At 41.9% G+C, this 20,494-nt stretch overlaps 1 protein-coding gene across 3 annotated transcripts; it reads left to right on the top strand.

The window, feature by feature from the left end:
• Window positions 1–1,578: 1,578 nt before the first annotated feature.
• On the top strand, window positions 1,579–20,171 carry LOC123964314 (zinc finger protein 646-like). Of its 3 annotated transcripts, none has more exons than XM_046041368.1 (7): window positions 1,579–1,825; window positions 5,429–5,688; window positions 5,851–6,097; window positions 13,124–13,213; window positions 15,089–15,289; window positions 15,399–15,530; window positions 18,331–20,171. In XM_046041368.1, the coding sequence occupies exons 1-7, from the start codon at window positions 1,691–1,693 to the stop codon at window positions 18,496–18,498; spliced, it is 1,233 nt and encodes a 410-aa protein (XP_045897324.1). In that variant the 5' UTR covers window positions 1,579–1,690; the 3' UTR covers window positions 18,499–20,171. The 3 variants fall into 3 exon arrangements, with proteins under 3 accessions (XP_045897324.1, XP_045897317.1, XP_045897327.1); XM_046041361.1 differs by having other exon boundaries at window positions 1,586–1,825; window positions 15,399–15,578; XM_046041371.1 differs by lacking the exon at window positions 13,124–13,213 and having other exon boundaries at window positions 1,598–1,825; window positions 15,399–15,578.
• The last annotated feature ends 323 nt before the right edge of the window (window positions 20,172–20,494 follow it).

Raw genomic sequence — 20,494 nt, 5'->3', positions numbered from 1 at the left:
TCCAGAGATCACATATCAGGTTGATTTATGAAGTATTGGTTAATTGTTAAAATGTAACTGAATCCTCCAGAGAGTCACCTTTCTGTTCCATATAATCAACTATGAAATCTTTTCAACAAAGAAATGTTTTTATGATGTTAATCTTAACAGCACTAATGTATAAACAAAGTGCCACACATGCTTTTATTTATTTGAACCTTTGCTGTGATTTTCCATCCACTCTTTAACATCTTTGTCTTATTACAGTTAATAATAATTACTAAGTTCAACAAAAAGTTAATATTATTAATAATCCAAAATGCCACACAGTACCTTTCCATGTTGAAATGAACCTCTTGCTGGGATGATAAGTGAAAAAAATAAGCAGAGAAAAGAAAAGAGAGAGATTGATCATTAGCAGAATGCATCTGAGAAAAAAAAATGTTATATAAGATTGTTTTCACTGTCTATAGGTCAACAAACCAAAAGAAAATTAAACGTAAAAAATTCAAATAGAATTCCCCAAATCAGTAACACTTACTTAAGTTGTGTCCATGAATGTTTGCGGCAGCTTCAGGTTACTCGTGTCTTCACAAGTGTTCTCTAATGAAAGTGTTGTGTTATTGTAGACTGGATTATCTATTACTGAATCCTCATGACCTGTGTATCAAAATTGAAACCAGTTGTTGTCTAGCAGAGAGACCATAGATCAGGTGGTGCAGGTTTATGATGGTGAAATATAATCATCATCACTCCAATAAAGAGCAGCCTTGGAAATGTTTTACTGCCAGAAAACATCTTCATGAGGCCAACATCAACACCCAAACACGAATGGATTCACCGAGTGGTAGAGAAAAGTGTTGTGTGCCTTAACTGCTTGGGCTGGAGAGGAAGGAAGATCATATACATTTAATTTTACTCTGAAAGCAGAAAGAGTAGAAACATCTCAAGTCATGAAACTAATTAAACCAAGCAATTATTGTTGTTGTGGTTTAAGAGTTACAAAGATTCCATGTTGTACAAAATTTTACATTCATTTGCTTCAGATGCAATAAAATGTAACACAATTTCAATTCATTGTCTGATTCATATCTGGTGTATCAGTTCCAGCATAAATTAGGGCAGGAACTGTCTCCAGAATGCAGGAAATTTCAAGCTTAATGCTCAATATCTTCTGGGGGACAACCCCCAGACCCCCGCTCATATACTGTTTTTCAGTATCAAATATTTCTTCTAATTAGTGCTACAAATCTTCTCATCTTATTCTCGTGCACTGTCACGTCTTGCGACCCAAGTGTATCGTCACGCACCTAATCTGCTCCCTCATGTCCCCACCACTTTTTAACATAAAGTGACGCCCTTGGTTCCCGTCCTGTCTTTGAGTATATTTAACCAATTCCATTAGCCAAGTTCAAGGACACTAGTTGTAGGCTACTAATAGTTAGGCTAGGCTACATCCCACAATTGTTCAGGTGATATTTGAAACGTAAAACTCTAGCCTGTTGTAACTACAAATTAAGAGAAAAGAAACATAAACTGTGTTCTCACACTCCAGTCCAGTAGGGGGCAGTAATGCCCCATAGGCCTCGATATGTCCGCCGCCAAAACGCTCATTTCACAGAAAAAATATTTTTCTTTTCGGAAGAAGAACCTTACAAAGCGGCCCTATTTCTTTTCAGCTAGAAAAAGTCGAAGATTCCGATAAGCGACGATGTACGCCAGGACAAATACCGGCAGCACACATGGAGACTTCCAAGACAGAAACGGAGTAAATTATGTGACATCGACAGAGTCTTTCGGCCACTGCTCTCAATTGTTCTGGAAAAAGGATCCCAACGACTCCGGAGTAAGAAAGCCAGCTGCCACCACCGTTAGCTTGCGTGCTTAGCCAACAAATAGCTATATCACACGGCTAACGGAGCATCATTTTACTAAGGAAGCACAAGGCAAAGTGTCGGTTTTTTACAGAGTCTTGTTATTTGAGTGTCTGAAATTACAGTTTAGCAACACAGGGTGATGTGAAGCTGCAAGTTATGTTACAGAGCCGCTTCGTTAGCTTCCTGCTAACGATAACGTACCAGTCGTCATGCTGGGCGGCTCATGGCCTAGTTTGACTCTTAGCTGCCGAGCTAAGTGGCTAGAAATAATCAGCTCCCACACAGTGTATCCACAACACCCCCATAGAGGGTTTAATTAAATTGGACGTGTGTGTCCAACAATATGTCTTTGCAGGGTTGTGTAGAGACACCGACAGGTTACGAAAATAAATGTTAATGTAGTCAAGCATCATCGAGCTAATGCTAACGTCAGACAACACTGGCTGCTTTAGCCAAACAGTACCGTTACGGTTAGCGAATAGCAGAGCAAAACAAGGCTGCGTTTTTCTCTTTTGTAGAGCCGTTTATAAAACGGTTCTTTGAAGGGTCTGCTCTAATATCGCGAACCACATGGGGTTTATTTGAACAGTTAAAGTAGAAGTGTGTGCATGAGGCCTGCAATATTGTTAGCGAACAGCGCAAAGTAAACACGGCCAGGCTGTCCCACAGGAAACGGGAGCGGAAGACGCCCCGCGGAGGTCTTTGAAAGACCTCTTTGTGATCCCAGACTGTACGGTTCATTCATGGTCGCCCTCAGCCGACAGATTATCTGCACAGTGCACACAGAAACCCACGCATTAATTTATACGCTTAAACATTTTTCTACATTTTCATGTGGACGGCCTTATCCGTTAGTTTTGGCTTGTATCTTGTGCTGTCACACACATGCAAGTTAAATTTAAGTTGTTGACTTTCCCAAAACTTGTCATTGCTAATGATACTCCCAGAACTCTTGTTATCATTAAGGGGAGTTGACAGCACTTTCCAGGTGTGGCTCACCTGATGTTTTCCTCTCAGCCTTCCTGAGCTATATGCACACAGCATCTTCAGAATGATTTAACATCTTTGATATTGCTTTTAGCTACGCTGTTGGACACACAATACCACAGTTTCATGCACAGTATCTTCCATCTCAGTCGGGGAACCCCTTATTTGTAAAAGAATAACCAGTCTGTCAGTAAGGTTCTCCAAAGGTGCAGTACCATTCATTCATGCACAACATTTTTATTTACCATGTCTGCTCTGATCTGAACCACTGTGTCCGAGAGAGCTTGACACATTGCAACTTAAAAAAAAAAAACAATGCACACACTTATGAGGCATAAAGAAGCATGCTTGAAATATAGAAACACTTGCAAATGAGAAATGAAAAGAAATGCCGCTAGTGAAACAATGGCAGAAGTTTCCGCTTAGTGCTTAGTGCTGGACTGCATTATATAAAGAGGTGTTTTTAATGTTTTCGAGACGATTAGAAACACACTTCATTAGAATGCGGTACAATACAACCTCACCACCAACTACGACCTCAGTTGTAAATATAGTTGAATTCACACCACGGAAAGTTTTAACAAATCCTGGCCATTGTAAAGGTAGAATAAGTGTCAGAGCTGATTACATTATATTGTGTATGTATACATAATAAAGTGGCCAGGGAGTGGATGGGCTGTCAGTGCAGTGGTTGTACTAAACGTGTGTGTCAAAGTCATGAAGCTGACTTGAATGAATTTTCTTTTGTTCACTTGGATGTTGTTTCTAAGGTTACACGGAGCACTCGGTTAACAAATCCACAGAAAGTGGATTTGAAAAAGATCCAGTAGTGCTGTACCGCTGAAAACTCTTTGAGAAAACCTAGTCATCTACATACATGTCAGTTCTGGCTGTGGAGAGGCTTGTGTTTACACACTTGACTCCAGATGATGTCGGCTGGAGTTCTGCCTCCGGCCATTATGTTTTGTAAAGCTTGAGGCTCAGGTCGGGTTTGGTTATTTTCAAATGTAATTTATAAATTTCTCTCTGTCTTTCTATGACAGGGCCTGTCATCTGGGTCCATGTGTGTCATGTGTCACAAGTAGATAGTCACAGGAACAAAAGAGACAAAGTGGGTTCTAGTCGGAGTTTTAGGCCAATGCAGATCTCTCGTGTGGGCAGAGCTTTACACTTAAACATTGTTTTCACCGGGCAGGTCTAATAGGTGTTGGACGGTGCTCTATTTATGACACGAAGCAGGGACATTCAATAGCTCGCCAGTGTGAATGCATATTTTATTTGGTTGTTGGAATGTAACAACAATACATCAGGGCTTAATAGAATGATGTGTCCCTATCATGGAGCACAATCTGAAGACGTGCCTCATAGTTTGTCACCTATGCAGTCATTGCATAGGTGACTGCATGCACGCTCACATCAATCTCACCAGATGTGTCATTGTCACCCAGTGTGTCTTCTCCGTTAGCAGCAACCTTGGACCTCATTATACTGAACTGTGTCTCAGCTAGGGATGAAACGGTATGAAAATTTCAAATCACGATTATAGTGACCAAAATTATCATGGTTATCAATATTATCACGGGATTGTAAAAATGTGCCAAAAAAGATTAAAATGTACCGATGCACACAGAAACTATTTCAACAAGTATTATGTTGAAAATTACAAATAAAATTGCCATTTAGTTTGCATAAACATTGCTGTTAACAGCCAATACCATTTGTAAACACATAAACCATCCAAATGTGCATTATCAAGATTTTATATATTATATAGGTAATGCAGTGACCCCATGCACAATTACATCAAGACAAATGCCTTCTGAAGACAGTGATAGGAACTGCAAGGAGCCCAACAACTGAAGTAACTGCAGAGGAGTCTGTGCGAATCTCCTGTTCTGACACTTTTGCAGCTAATTTGATTGCTGCTGGATTTAAAATTAACAAGATCTGCTGGTTGGTTGACTAAACTGTGTAACGTGTTATCATGTGCAGTGGACGAATAGTCTGCAAACACACAAGGCACAGAGCAGCAGAACAGCGTGTAGCATTTTTTTACAAGAGCAGCAACACTGAGAGCTTCAGTTTACAAGCTGTTAGCACATCAGACAGACAAACCAAAGCACAAAAGTTGGCTCACCCCGCGTTCGCTGTAAGGCCATTTTCTACAATCAAGTTTCCCTCAGCGCTCTCATAAAAAAGTAAAATCCGACCAGATTTCAAGTTACTTCTGCCGTGTTGTCATTGCCCCAAACAAACCCAGGTTGCATGCTAACTTTGGTGGTTGATGCTGGACAGTATTTGCTGTGATTTTATAATGGCACAGTAACCGAACCCGGTTAACATGGTTATTAAAATGTGAACAGTAATGATAACTGTTGGGAATTTTACCATGGTTTATCGTTAACCCAGTAATCATTTCATCTCTAGTCTCAGCTATTTAGTTCTGTCTGAATAGGGTAGGACAAAATATCACAAATGCCATGCCACTTCTAAAGGCGAGTCTTAGCTCCAGTCCTACACACACCAGTGACTTGTTGATAGATGGTTGTGTTGTGGCTTTAATGCATTCCTCTCCTCTGTGACAGCCGAGTTCGACCATCAGCTGGTGCGATCAGCTCCCTTCGTCCTCAGCAGCCCTCTCCACCTCCAGTCTCTCTACAGCGTCACTCTCCAGCTCCAGTCTCTCCTTGGAGTCCCGAGCGCCAGCGCCGGCGCCGGCGACGACGGTGTCAGACGACATGGAATCAGACGAGAGGCCGTACGTCTGCGATCTCTGCAGCTGCGCCTACAAGCACGCCAGCTCACTGCTCAACCACAAGCTCACTCACAAGACTGGAGACTTCAGGTAGGGACTCCACTCTTATTAAGATGACTCAAATTACCTGCAACCTAGGTATTCTCTCGGTGAATGTCGGGCTTACCACCTCACCACACTGTAGGTCACCTTCAGCGGAGAGTCATTTTTTCACTTCTAACCTTCACACTGTTTTCGTCTGCCAAAACTCAGGTGCGACTTTTGCAGCAAGCCCTACACCAACTACATGTCCCTGCGCAACCATATGCGAATCCACGGTCAGAAGCGCTACATGTGCGACCTGTGCGGGAAGGCCTTCCGTCTGGCCCGCTACCTCCGTAACCACCAGAGGATCCACGACGATGGGCCTAACCGCTTTGACTGTCCCTCCTGCTGCAAAAGCTACAGGACCATGCTGGAACTGGCCCAGCACCGCTGCACCGCCGCTGCATCCAACCAGGTGGGTCTGTGTGGGGTGGTGCTGTGAAAAGAGTGGATGATGCTTGGGATGGTGTGTGTTGGGCTGCATTAATGTAACAATTCTGTGAGTAATTTTGCGACAAAACATGTGAGAGCTTGCATATTTTTATATTAGAAAGATGTTTTGTTTTACTACATAATACTTCCTGAATGTGATTGATGGTGAAGTTTATGAATCAGTTTTCTAGTATTCAGCTGCACATTAATACACGTGTAACAACAAATATGTATAGACATGAAGAAATATTCTGCAGGTCATTTATCAGAACATTCCAGTGACTGAAATGACAGTTACATTCTTTGCTATTAAAAGGTGCTGTAAAACAAATTGCTCTCAGAATTAGTCTAAAGAGGGATAGATGATATGACCTATTGCCAGAGACATTTTTCATTTTAACCAGTAAAAGCGTCTTTGCCTGCTAAAATGCTGAAGCTTCTACCTGGATGTTTTTTACTCTGCTTGAGAGGAGAGCGAACAAATTTGTTACCGTCGGAGTTCAGTGACTGTTTCCCACAGAGCTGGGTAGAATAGCCAAACACCGTAGTCAAGTAGAATTAAAAGTAATCCTCCAAATAACTACTTGAGTTTGCGTACAAAAGTATTTACTGAAAACATGACTTGAGTGGCTAGTAAGTGGGGTAATTGATTCGAATCCAGTACACGTCTTTTTGTCAGATTCAGCAGATATCTCCTGGCGGCCCCGCTAGCTCTCTGTTCTGTGTGTGTGTGCGTGTGTGTGTGCGTGTTGAAAAAGATCTGGAGTTTGTACTGAGCCCTGGCTCTGTAAATGGGAAACAAACTAACTTCAGTGAGTCGCTCTGGTGCACCAGCACATGATTTGGTCGCACCCCTTTTATTTTATTTATTTTTGTACAGGTATTAATCAATGTTTGTAAGAAGTGTGGAGGGGCTCAGTGTTTCGATTGATGCTACGGCCCCTTTGAGTTTTTTGTTTCAAGCTTAAACTGTGACCTGGTGGCAAGTTTAGAGTTGCCTGCAACGGATGGGCCCCACTGCCTACATAAACACACACAGTATAGCATTCTCCTCGTACTGCAGCCACCTGCCTGCATCTACAGTTGTTGAATCTACAGTTGTTCACTGCAGAGGCTCTGTCCACAACCTGGAGGAGTAAAGTATAAATGCGTGTACTTGTATAATATTATAACATTAAATAAAAAATACAATGGTCATTTAATAATATGCTGTTAGTATAATATTAATATATTAATTATATAATGTTACTATATTGATTATAATTTCATATATTAGTATACTATTTAGCTTACCACTAGTATAATATTAATTACAGTTACGGCAGTTTTATTTTTGTGTTGGTTTTTTTTTTTTTTTATACATTTATTCCTTGTGCAAGAAAAGTATTACGGTAGGTTGCAGTATTAACTAGCGCAGTGTGCTCGCACTTCAGGGGCATTTAGCGAGTGAAACGTAGGGCTGGCTAAAGTTCCATATCTTTTGATATTGATAATTATTACTATGAGTATCAAATTGTTATTTCTTTCGAGTTTAAAGGCTGATTTTTCTCCTGAGTAAAAGTTGAAGAAACCTGATGGTTAATTGTGGTTTAAACTCTTCTTTATGGTGAACACTTGATGCCAAACAGTGGCTCACTTCACAAATCTGAGGCAGAACATTCAAAACAATTATGATAAAATCATTTTCAACAAATATGCAAGAGTAAAATTAAGTAAAAGCTTTTTTCAGTCCTTTTTTCCAAAATAAACATCTTAATAAAAAAAAATAAAGTCCTAATTTGTGTATGATTCAAGTGAATATCAAACATTTATTGAATATTGAACATATGTTATATTGTGTTTGAAAAAAAAATTATATCGCGATAATTATTATTTTATTGTCCAGCCCTTCTCGCACAAATGAGACCATGTGAAATTTTTAACATGCACCAAAATGGTCGCAGTCTGGAGCCCTGCATGATGTGAGACTCAGCAACGTTGAAGGATTTGCCCACTGACCTTCAGTTTACTTTATAGTTCACCAAGACATGCTGCTGTTGGGAGGTTGGCTATAACAGCAGGAGAGTTGTATCACTGTCGGTAGCTGACGTGCTGCTTTGGGACTGTCTAGTCCTCTCTGCATGTTACCTTCATGGCAGTAACTGTAGCAACTGTATGCTAACCCACTACTTAGCTAACGTTGGTTACATTACTTGCTGTTAGGGACCGAGATGAACATTCTTGGCCGAAACCGAATATAATGAGAAAATTTGCAGAACACCGAACATTCACATTTTTTCCATTTATGTTGTCTTTTTTTTTTTTTTTTTAACCTTGGCATAAATTAAATCGTCAACATGAAGACTTCACAGCCTCTCTTCAGGTAGGACTCTCATACTGCAACACTTGTCTTTGTAAAGAGAGAAACTGACGCTAACCTGCCGGTCAGCTCGCTCTGGGCCGTTTCAGTGGATTTACCATAAAGACTTGAATACGTGTGCACTCCAAATGTAGGTGCTGCTAGCTTAATCGCCTTTTCAGAAACGAGTGACAGAAACACTCAAAGCGGGTCAGACTGTTTGTTGCCTTTTCTAAGAAGTAAGTTTGCGTCATTCTCGGACACTTTAAAATGCTACCACACTGCCGACATGCCAACTTAATTGTTGGGTAAATTTTCTTCGGTCTGTTGGCTTTTTACACCGAACACTGAACTTACTTTATTTGCTATTTTTGGGCTATTCATTTCAGTGGCCGAACATTCGGTGCATCCCTACTTGCTGAGTCATTGTTCGCTCTATATCATGGTATTTGTATATGGTGTTGGACCTCTCCAGAATTGCTTACTCCATCTTTTTAAGAAAGCAAAAGGGGAAAAAAAAAACACCTTGCTACACACTGTCTTTTCCCAAAATCTTTTATTCGATGTTAAAATGACTGGAATCAATTCAGCCACAGATGATCTTCCTCAGGTAAAGGTAAAGAAGTGAACAAACCTTACAAACACCTTCTTTATTAGTGATGAAATGACAAGTTGTCATCTCTTGGTTAGATAACCTGCCATATAAACACCAGGACAATATTCCCTGCCTGTGATCATAAAATTTTATTTTTCTACTCTATTAAGTTCTCTAATGCTAATTTCTAATCTAATTTATTCTAATTAGGAGAAAATACTGTGATATTTCATCATTAATTACCTACTAAATATATATGTGTGTGTGTGTGTGTGTTCACTTCTTCACTTTGACCTAAAGAAAACAATCTCTGCTTATTAGCACATTAATAAAGCACACACTTAACTGCTGTCTGTCAGCTCAATGTCAGTACTGTTCTCTGATGTACTGACCTCAGACCAGGGCTCTGCAGTGTGTGCTATTAATTAATCTGTAAATATAATATGCTGCACTGCTGTTTGAATTTGGACAAAACACAAAAAAGAACAGATCTAAATCCATTAAACACATGCAGCGATCTGCCCTGATGGACATCTCTACTTTATCTCTACTTTAAAACACTGAAATACTTTGTTGAACTGAATAATGGTCTGTCACTCCCCTCTGATGCAAATTACTAAACAACAAATATCTTCATCATTATTATCACTTATTGTCACTTCTAACTCTGCTGTTGCCAAGAGCACAGTGCAAACAGATGCGTGCTACCTTTGTGACACATGGTGTCACTAGATGTTTCTTTTCACCTGCCAGCAAGGTGCTTCAGTAGCAGGAGGGCATAATACCTGTCACATTGTCCCTTCCAGTCCAGCTGCCCCCCATGCTGGCACCATGACACGCCAGGAGGTGTTGCTAGCGCAGTGGAGCAGAGCTCTCATGGCACTTCTGATTTTTGCAGTGCTACTGTTGGTCTGAGCACTCAATACATGTTTTTATCCATTCTAATGCTAGTCGAAACTCCACTGAACATATTGCTGCCTCCAAAAATGCCACGCTTTAAAAACCACATTTTTATCACAGCTTTCCTTCAACCATTGAGTGAATAACATCTGGTCGTTTAGAGCTTGACAAGGGCACAAAAATGGCAAATGGCTGTGAGTCCAAAAAGCCTTCACTAGTCTACTCTGTCGCATCACTCTACTAGAGGGCTCTACTCTAACTGGTGAAGCACATCCTGTCTCCAGGTCTGACATGTTGTTGCTTTCATAGAGGAGGTGGGGGGTAGCGTGCTTTAGCCTGCAGGAGGTAGAGAACATGTGCTGTGACTTCTTGAGTGGCAGCAGAGAAGGCTGCAGCATTTTAATCTTAAATGGTCAGGTTCATATTAGACTGCTCTGCTCCTGCAGCATTCTACGCACCCGTGTGATATCTAAAAATGAACGTAATGTGAGAATGTGCGGACCCTCCGCAAATTTTTGTCTTGCCCTGTCGGTAGCAAAACTCACCAAATGTTTCAAAATAACACTTTCACTCCAGTTACTGTGCATATGTCAGTGAAGTAGTCTACGAAAAACCTAATTATATCCGGTGATACACAATAAAAGTTAGATCATGTATGTGGATGTTTAAGATCAAAATAAAATTGAATGTGAGAAGAATACTTGATTTCACTTCATATCACACATTATCACTATCATTTAAACATTCAAACCAGCAGTGTTATTTGTGCTCGCACCAGTGAGCCATAACTATGCCTGACTGCACCTTTCAATAAAAAAAAAAAAAGATTATAGATATATTAGAACTCTGCAATATTCAAATAAAGTAAAATTTCCAGTCTACAAGTTCTTAATTGTTCATGTGTTCAGGAAAATGTAGCATAAAATGAAATAGATGTTCACTCAAAGTTCTCAGTGGCTTCTAGAAACCTTCAGCTTCAAAATGCCAAGGAGCCGTTTCTTAAGTTTAATGTCCTCTTTCATTGTCTTGTTATCTTGTCTCTTGTTCATGAGCATGCGATGTGCATTAGAATAGCTTAAAATGTCAGTGTTTTCCCATAGTTTTGTGAGCTTTAGATGTTGGGCCATTATTTTCACCATATCTCAGATGATAAATAAACAACACCCAAACATCAGTCTACTGGGGAGGAACTACAACTATAAGATTTGGGGAAAGTAATTTGGTTGGTTATGATGCACTCCACGGTCATTTTATGGGGCATCACCCCCTAAAACCCTGTTAATATGACCTCAGAATCATTATAGATACGATGGTTCATGTTTGCACATTAAAATCCAAAAAGAAGCTTCTCCTCATTAGCTGAAAAGGACTCGTTTGCATCACTAATTTGCTTTACTAACCTCAGCTCCTCTGGTCACCACCGTCCTTTCTTTTCCTAACAACCACTTTTTCAGACTGATCTGAAAAATAACTTAGGATGAACCAGTCAGTACAGGACAGAGCTGCAGGCTACACCAGTTTAGTCGAAGTTTGTACCTGATGCTCTCACATTGGACAAGTAGGTAGTAATAAAATACAGCTACCAGTTACTTTCTGTAAATTGAGCTGAGTTACATAGCAGCCATAGTAGCCTACTATATAAGCTTTCCTGCTCAGCTGCGCAGTCTGAAGGGGAGATGTTTGCTAGCACACGCCGCCACTCCTGAATGCTTATAGGGGGAACACTGCAGCTTCAGTGTGATGAGTCTTTGCTGTTGCTGCTATGAAGCTCTTTTCTGCTCTTTGTTGTGAGAGGGCGTGTGCTGTGTCATCTGTGGGGTTGAACTGGGATTTCTACAGTACATAAAACAAATCTGCATGTAATCAAAATCAAGATGGTTTTTTAATATAACTGCAATTAAGTAATACACGCCTCCTATTAATTACAGCTCCCCATAGCTGTTTGGTTGGGAAGCCAAAAATGAAAATCCCTCCTGAACGTCCACAAGCTTAAAAAGGTTACGAGAGCCGGACCCTGCAGGCTGGGTGCTCTGTTGTAATGTATCTGTTCAGGCTGAAGGGTGAGCCTCCTTCATGTAACTGATTTGATAGCCTGGGGAGTGTGTTGTCTATTACATACCAGATGCTGTAATTTTCCACTGTATAACATACTGTTCAGGATGACGTGCAGTTAACTCTTGTAAACCACACTGATGAAGAGTATGACTCTAGTGTACCACACGCTTCCACATTAATGCTGTTTATAAATGACTCTCATTCAAATGGGCTCTGAAGCTGGCATTTTGAGGCCGATCCTGATATCGATATTTGGGAGTAAAAAATAAAATCTGGTATCGGCTGATACGATTTTATCAGGCTCGCTCTATTGGTTGTAACATTGCCAGTGAGAGGAGAAAACAGAAAACACAATCTGCATCTTAAATGAGTTGACCTTGGATCCTGAGTTCAGCAACTTCAGTGCAGCGTTTTGTTCCTGACTGCAACAACCAAGTGTTTAGAATTTGCTACTTCTCTGATTCACAGCTCTGATTTGCTTCTTCCTCGCAGAACCTGAGGCCGAGACTCATGGGTATCGTGGTATTTAGAGCCCTATGTCATGCAAAACTGACCTACTTGGTAACTGAGTATATCAGTGAAAAAAAGCTTCTGAAGCGTAACTTGTTCTTATTTTTCCCTTGTTAACCACCTTCTTCACAAATTTGTGAGACAGCAGCACTGTCTGTCTCCTTGTGTGCCAGCAGGAACTTTACTAATCTATTTAACATTTCATAATGGAATTGACATTATTGATGTTTTTGTGGCAGGTGTGGTAAAACTGCCGGTGGGCCACAGTTGGCCATATGTAGGAGAAACGTGTGTGTGTGTGAGTGTTGGTGGGGGGGGGCATATTTTAAATTATTTGCTTTGCTTATTTGGTGAAGTGTGTGCATGCAACATATTGTAGCACATTTTTGTTGACCCTCTGTCCTCTTTCCAGCTACCTTTTTGCCAGCCCTCCCGTGGTGAAAGCATGCTGTGGAGTTAGGGTTAGACCAGGGTTAGGCTAAGTTTAGGGAAAGGGTCAGGGTTTAGAGGTTAGGGAATAAATACAATTCGTGGATTTTCCTTACAAGTATAGTAATCCAAATTTGTGTGTGTGTGTGTGTGTGTGTGTGTGTGTGGGGTTGATTAATAAGAACCGGTTCAACTGCCCGTCCTGCTTTAAGAGCTACCGAACCATGCTGGACCTGGCCCAGCACCGCTGCAGCGCCGTGGCCAAAAACCAGGTTGGTGTGAGCGTGAGTGAGCATGTGTGTGGTGTATGTGTGTGTGCGCGTGTGTGTGAGGCAGTCAGCAGATAGAACTGTAGCTTTAAGTAAGGGCCAACTTGTACAGGAGCTTTAGATGTGATGGTCAGAAAACAAAATCCTAATGGTCCGTCTCTGATCGAGGCTATCACTGATGTAAATGCTCCTAAAATGCTTTTATGTGGCAAAATATCGTCTTGACAAATTCTTGCTACAAATTATTTCCATTGGCGCTGTAATCGGTCTGTTTTCTTGCAATGCTGGCAGTGCTAGACTGATGACTGCCAGAGCAGGTGTCTGTGACCATTACATCTAAAACCCATGTACAGAAAAATGTACTTTGGAAATACCTCTAAGCTCATCAGAGTGAGGAAATTTCCTTTTCCCTTGGGTCTGTCTTTTGTATTTTCGACCGCCAATATTAAGGATGGAATATCAACGGAGCCCCTCAGCAGCTACATATGTAATCTTGAGGCCCCACCTTGAAGAGGAGCCCTGACTTAAAATCTGGTGTTTTTTGCATTTATTGTGCTTAACTGGTGCATTTTACTTAGAAACTACTAATTGATAACTAATGCATACAAATTGCACAGAGATGGGGAGAAGGGGAGGGGGGGGGGGATCAAGTGGGTTATTCCAGCCCTGACCAGTAGGCACAGCTTTAAAGGGCCGTCACTGAGTTTTGAACACAGCCATTTTATCAGCACTAAGTATTTTGGAATTGAAAATTAAGGTGCACATTAAGGACAGGTTCCAAACGATACGGTTATGCTCACATGGACATTCTCAGTTGCAGTATTTGTTCCTCCTGTCCATACTGGCTGTGAACAGATCCTCCTCACTCTGTTCCATTATAAGTGACGAGAGACTGAGAGACGAGTGAAGCGGGTTATTATGAAAATGCGCAGTACTTTTTAGTACAAAATATCCTTTTAACCTAAATGTTACCCAAAATGTATTTTTAATAGTCCGCTGCATTGTGAAACTATTTCCCACTTCAACTTTAACGCGCCATGCTTAATTCAAGCTGTGTGTGGAAAAATGCAGGTGATGATAACTTGCCTTGGTTCAATTTTTTATTTATTTATTTATTTTTTTCTCTTCAAAGTCCGTTTCCTATAGAACTGGCAAACTGGATTTGTTTCGAACTTCTCTCAATTCATTTTATATCACCTGCTCTTGGCAGGCAATCTGGCCTATACAGCGTAAACGCATCCCATACCTATTATTATGGTCGGAAATACAAACATATGACCTACATTATAAAACAAACAGAATTTTCCTACCAGGCTTAATGTGAAAGGCACGATGATGCAACATGGACGCTTGCAGGCCTACTGTAGCTCTGACTCTCCAGGGAAAAGGTCAGGGAGAAGGTTAGTGCTGTAGGTGTTAGGGTTAGAGGACAAGTTGACAAAGCAAGCATCTTATGTAGTTGTCATGGTTACAGATAGTCATAGATTCATGTTAATGTTGGAGTTAACAGTTATATAGTTATAATTTCTAGGTTCAGTAGAATACTTTGAGTGTGTGTGTGTGTACAAGTTGACCACTCCATCCCCTCATATGAACAGGTTTAAAGAGAGATAGGGTAGTGAAACGCATCAACTTTAAACATTTACTCTGAACGCCACAAGACACTTGAAGAGTCTGATTCAGTGTGGAAACAGTTCATCACATTCATCTGTCGCCTCTCCTCCGCTCTATCGTATCTCACTCTTGTCACTCTGTGCATCACTGGCATGCGTGTGGCACAGACAGTGTGCATAAAGACAAAAATGATTTACAGAATCCCTCTTCCCTCCTGTCTTTTTCTCTGTCCAACCTCCTGCTCTCCTTCCTCCTCCCATCCAGTCTGGCGGCCGACGTTCCAATTTCGCCAACACTCCCCGCCGTCAGCAACAGCAGCAACAGCAGAACAATGCTAACTCCATGATGCAACCGCAGCACGGAGGACACGGCCAGCAGGAACCTCTGCCCTCTCACTGCGTCTCCCCCATGTCCCAGGGAGGGCAGGGCGGTGTGAGCAGCCAGCCTGTGCCTGACCCACACCAGGTAGGGAGGAGAACTCATGCTCCACGGCCAGAGCAAGCACTTACATTAAATGTTCATAGTAGTTTTGTTGTTATGAGAAAGTGTGTTGAGCGTGTATCTGTTCCCGCAGGGCCGTCCCAGCTCGGTATCCTCCCAGAGCAGCCAGCAGAGCATGAGGAGCTCGTCCTCCAACAAACACGTCTCCTCCTCCAACGCCACCCCGTCCTCCTCCTACTCCCTGCTCCAGCCCCTGGTGCCTGAGGTAAAGGAGATGAGCTCGGGATACACTAGGCTGAGCGCCAACCCCATGGTAGGAGAGAGAACCGCCACACACCCGCCGTTCGCTGTCTGCTGGCTAGCTGCCTAGCTGCCTTCTCCCTGTCTGGCTACTAACATCAGGAGAGAGGGACTGATATTTTTATGCGTTGTGTGTCCACCGGGAGCCTCTGCTCACAGCTCAGGTCTGAGTGCAGCTGTCTGTAGAGATGCCTGGTGGACACAGCCGTAGCTCTCTCCTTAATCTTTTGGGTTTCAGTCTGCTGTTTTTCATTTGAAATATTTTTGGGGCATCAACATCCTTATTTAGACCTTTTATACACGTCAACGTTTCAAGATCCTCATTTTAATCTATGACGTCAGTCTTATGAAGGTAGAAAAAACCTCACACTCAACCAAAGATAAAAAGGAGGTGCGGGGGGTGTGTGTGTGTGTGTGGGTGTGGAAAAGTGCACACCCACACGGAACATTTGGTTGTGCAAACCTTGTAATGCAAGTTAGGTGACAGCTGCTGACCAGTGTTTCCGTGGTAGCAATCAGTGACACCTGCTAACTAGTGGCACCAGAAGATAAAAGAGGAGAACATGGCTCATTATTTGTGGTTGAGGAGTTAGCAGAAGCACGGAGCCCTGCCACAGCAGCGAGGCTCTGCTGCAGGTCTGATTAATCTGCTTTTGGTCTTGCAGTACCTTTTTTGAAGTTTTGCTCCAGGTGACATAAGAAGTTGAATACTGATGAAATATTAAATAAAAAGAGAGTCAACCGCTGGTAAAACAGCAGGGTGTACTTTCGTGGTCACCCTATTATCTATCTATGTAGCATATTTTAGTAATTGAGTAATTGGATATGACATTAGTCTGATATAATGTCCAATATCGATTGCTGCACAATGTTATTTTGTAGCAGTCGCCCGGTGTAGATGTGAACAGTTTTCACGCTGTTGTTGAGTGTAGAGCCCTGGCACAGGAGAAGCATCTAGATACGTGCTAATGAGCCCATGTGACCCCCAGTTCCTGGCTCAGACACTGGAACTTAAAACAATTCAGGCCTCATTAGTATTAGTGGTAGCATTATGAGCCTCCTGATAGGGGCACCCATTAGATTCAGTAGGAATGATTAGTCGTACTAATAACTAGCTTTTTTTAGTGTCGTTTGAGGATGACGGCTGAAGCTTTGCCCCCAACAATGCTCACAGTGTCCAGCAAAGAGAACCAGCAGACTGAAATCCAGGTAATGGGTTTCCTTCTTTAACTTGGGCTCTAAACTGTGGATCCTCTCTGGCGGTAGGACACCACTAACTTGGGGCTGTGCCGCTAACTTAGTCCTGCCTTTCACACTCTGACACTAATCATTCACTCATCTCTGTGGTGCACATATTTATGTTGTAGTTGGGGCTGCACATGAATCATATTTCATCATCATATTGGCCATGCTGAAACAGTTATTTATAATGCCTTCTCTGGTGAAACGGTCAAGATGCATCAGGTTTATTTAACAGTTGAGTTCCTCAAATATTCACATTGGAGTCTGCAGGTCCAAAAAGTGTTCATATGAAAGTCTGAGGTGATGGTCCGTCAACTCAGAGGTGTTTTATGCAGGGAAATGGAACTAGGGATCAATATTAATGTTTACTAGAGTCATTTTATATTAAAACAGTGACATGCAATATGCATGTTTCCTTTTATTCTATTTTTATTTTTTTACAGGATAAATAACTGTAAATCTAGTAAATTTCAAAACTAGTTCTTAAAGAAAAGAGCTGAAGAAAAGGACAGCAGCAGTTAGAAGAAAGATATCATAATTGCACATCAGAGTTTTTCAAATGCATGCCTTTTGCTACCACAATTCATGGACCTCTTTATCATGAGGCTAATTATGACCAAATTGCCATATTATGACATTCTGCTTTACAATAATATCTTTTAAGAATAAGAAAAATCCTAAATTAGGCTGTGGATACGGTGCACCTGCCCTTAGTTTTCTGCCATCTCTCAACTGTCGCTAACCAATAAAATGCCCCAGGAAAGTTTTAATTATGAAAGTTATATAAACTAGAAAAAAGATCATTTGGCTTTATTTTGGCCATCATTCCTACCTGCAATAATAACGTTGGACTCACTGAGTTAATTGCTCAGATGTAGGAATGCTGTGACACAGTTACAAAGGCCGACGGGAGAGAAACCGTCTGATCATCTCGCTGCTCGTGTTTCTTGCCTCGTAGTGATATTATTGCAGAAATGATGTCCAAGACTACGCAAATAAGATACTGTGATAAAATGTAATTATCAAAACACAATGTAACGATCCTCATTCATCCTCAGTCGGGTGAATTTGACCGTAATAGTGTCTTTGATGATTTAGTGATTGTGAACGCCTCAGTTAATAATGTACGATATCGCTGTTGTGTTCTTTGACGTCTGAAGGTTTGAGTAAACCTTCAGACTGTCAAGCCCACAGAGAAAGAAGTGAATCGTCATCACAACAGAGAGGGAAATAAGAGGTGCTCAGATGTGTGCAGCCCTGCTTTCCATGCTACACCTTCATTGTTGCTTTCTGCATTGTTGCCCTTGGTTTTTTGTGTGTGCATTTGCGTAAGTCTGTCACAGCTACCTGATGTGCTGTTCAGGCAGCAGTTTAGCATTTTCACAACTCCTTTCTTCCTCATCCATCTGATCTTCACCAGTGCATCAAACAGTTTTATTTTATCTGAGAAGTCACTCCGCTGTCGCTGATATTTTACTCTCTCTGGCTCTCTTCCCTTTCTCCACCTCCACCTCCCACTACAGCCGAAGCACCAGGACACTTTCTCTCTGGCCCCCCAGCGGCCCCTCACAACCATCAACCCCATCGGCCACTCCCTCCATCCGAACGGAGCGCCCACACTCAAGCCTTCCCCCGTGCCACGCACCATCCAGGCCATGCCCTGGGAGCAGCGCTCCCTCTACAATCAATGAGACTCCTTGGAACTAGCCGTCCCCCTTCACGTTGCGTCTGCGCCCCCCTCCTCCACACACACACACCCTCCTCCCCACCCTTTTCGGACCCAGCATCAAGGAGGGAGGACTTGGGACGTCCCTCCACCGCCTCACTCCTCCTTTGGAATGTTGTTCGGGAATGGGGAAGGGCACCATTGAGAACTAGTTGAGATTGATTACTGAGTAGTTAGGTTTAAAAAAAATGTGTTGCCTTGACCCTCATGTATGATCTATGCCATGTACTGGATATAAGTTAAAATGTCTGTCCTCTCACTAAGGATTTCTCTCCCCAACCTCCCCATCCTCCTCTCCCTCTCTAGTTATGAAAATATCTATCCTTCCCATTATGAATAGTGTCTCTTCCCACCCCCACCCCCTTTTCCATATGTTAAATGAAACGAAAGGCTATTTTTATCAAGAGTGTGCTCCAAACCAGGGCGCCAAGTTGTCAAAGTAAATGTGACAGTTATTCTCCCTTCAGTCTGATATGTTTTTGAACATAAAACCCAACGTTTTTGTCAAATGAGGCTCCAGAAGCAGGACTGTGTATAGTGTGCAGTAGGAGGTGTCATGACTATTTCAGAAAGGTGTTCGTTCCTGTCTGACATTACAGCGCCCACGCCTCTCATCTGCGAGCACCGACAGCAAGGACCACCACGAAAACGACCCAGCCGGCTGCTGTTCTGCGAAACATTTTGACATGTACGTGCCAGTTTGGCTTCTCTGTGAAAGGACCTCAACGTTCCCCAGCCACATCCACCGACGAGACCGTTTAGCTCCGTTACTTTCTTTTAACACAACTGAAAGCTCACTTATTTTCTAAACTTGCATCTGACTGGTGGCTTGTTGTTGTTGTAGTTTTAATAATCTGTTGGCTGGGAATCAAATCTAGAAGATATCAGTACAAGTCTCCATCCCTTTTGTTCCAAACTGACTGTTAACATGTTTGTTCCTTACACTTTAAAGCACTTTAAGACAAGTGCTGTATAATTATTACTGCCCCCCCTCCCCCACCTCCACCTCCACCCCCACCCTCTTATTTAGAGCTGTACCAGCTGTGAAGATGTAACATTGCCTTACATCAACTCCTCATCAAGACTTCCTCACATGATCACCAGTGACTTAGCAGCAGTACTGGGCCCAGTTGGAGCCCATAACATGGCTGCATCGGGATGCTACAGTGGCCAAAAACCAGCGTGTCTGCAGCTCTGGACACAGTAGGTCTGCCCCCCCCCCCCCCAAAGCTCCGACACACCCTCCAGTGTTGCTTGTCCTGTAGAAAATGTCATGCCTGCGTCTCACTGCTCCCAGGATGGATTTAGTTAACGCCCACCTGCAGGTGTTTCAATAAGCAACCAATCGCAGTTGGCCGGGTAACTCCAAATAAACGCAAGATGAAGTAAATTTTGTAACGGTCAATTTAATGAATAACAGTTTAATCATGAATCCAGTATGTAGTTCTGTTACGTTATCTCGCTAACATGGTGTTCATTGAAATACCCACAATTCTACTGACATTGTATTATCTCTTTTTAAAGTTGTTTCTATTTTTATTCATGACATGTTTTCATTGTTGCTTTCTCTCTCCTTGTAAAGTGTCTTTTTGAGTATTTAGAGAAGTGCTATACAAATAAAATGTTTTATTATTATCACCATCAGTGCTACTTTTTTTATGTAGAAGACAAGATGAGTAAGTGTCCAGTTTAGGGTTTTTTTTTTTTTTATTAATGGGGAAAAAAGTCATCATCTGAATTGTTTCAGAGAACTAGAAAGATGCATATAGATATATTGCTTGGAAATTTAATTTACTGCTTATCTTGTCCGCTGCTGTTTCCAAGGTCAAGAATGAACTTTCAAACTCAGTTTTTAAGCCAACAAGTCCTAAAAGTGCTCAGAATAATGAAAAGATAAATCCTCAGCAGTTCCTTGATAGCTGGATATACCTCACCTGCTGATGAAGACTGTGTGATCCGGG

This window comes from Micropterus dolomieu, linkage group LG02, assembly GCF_021292245.1.
Source record: "Micropterus dolomieu isolate WLL.071019.BEF.003 ecotype Adirondacks linkage group LG02, ASM2129224v1, whole genome shotgun sequence".
Taxonomy (NCBI): domain Eukaryota; kingdom Metazoa; phylum Chordata; class Actinopteri; order Centrarchiformes; family Centrarchidae; genus Micropterus; species Micropterus dolomieu.
This window is presented reverse-complemented; position numbering and strand designations above follow the sequence as displayed.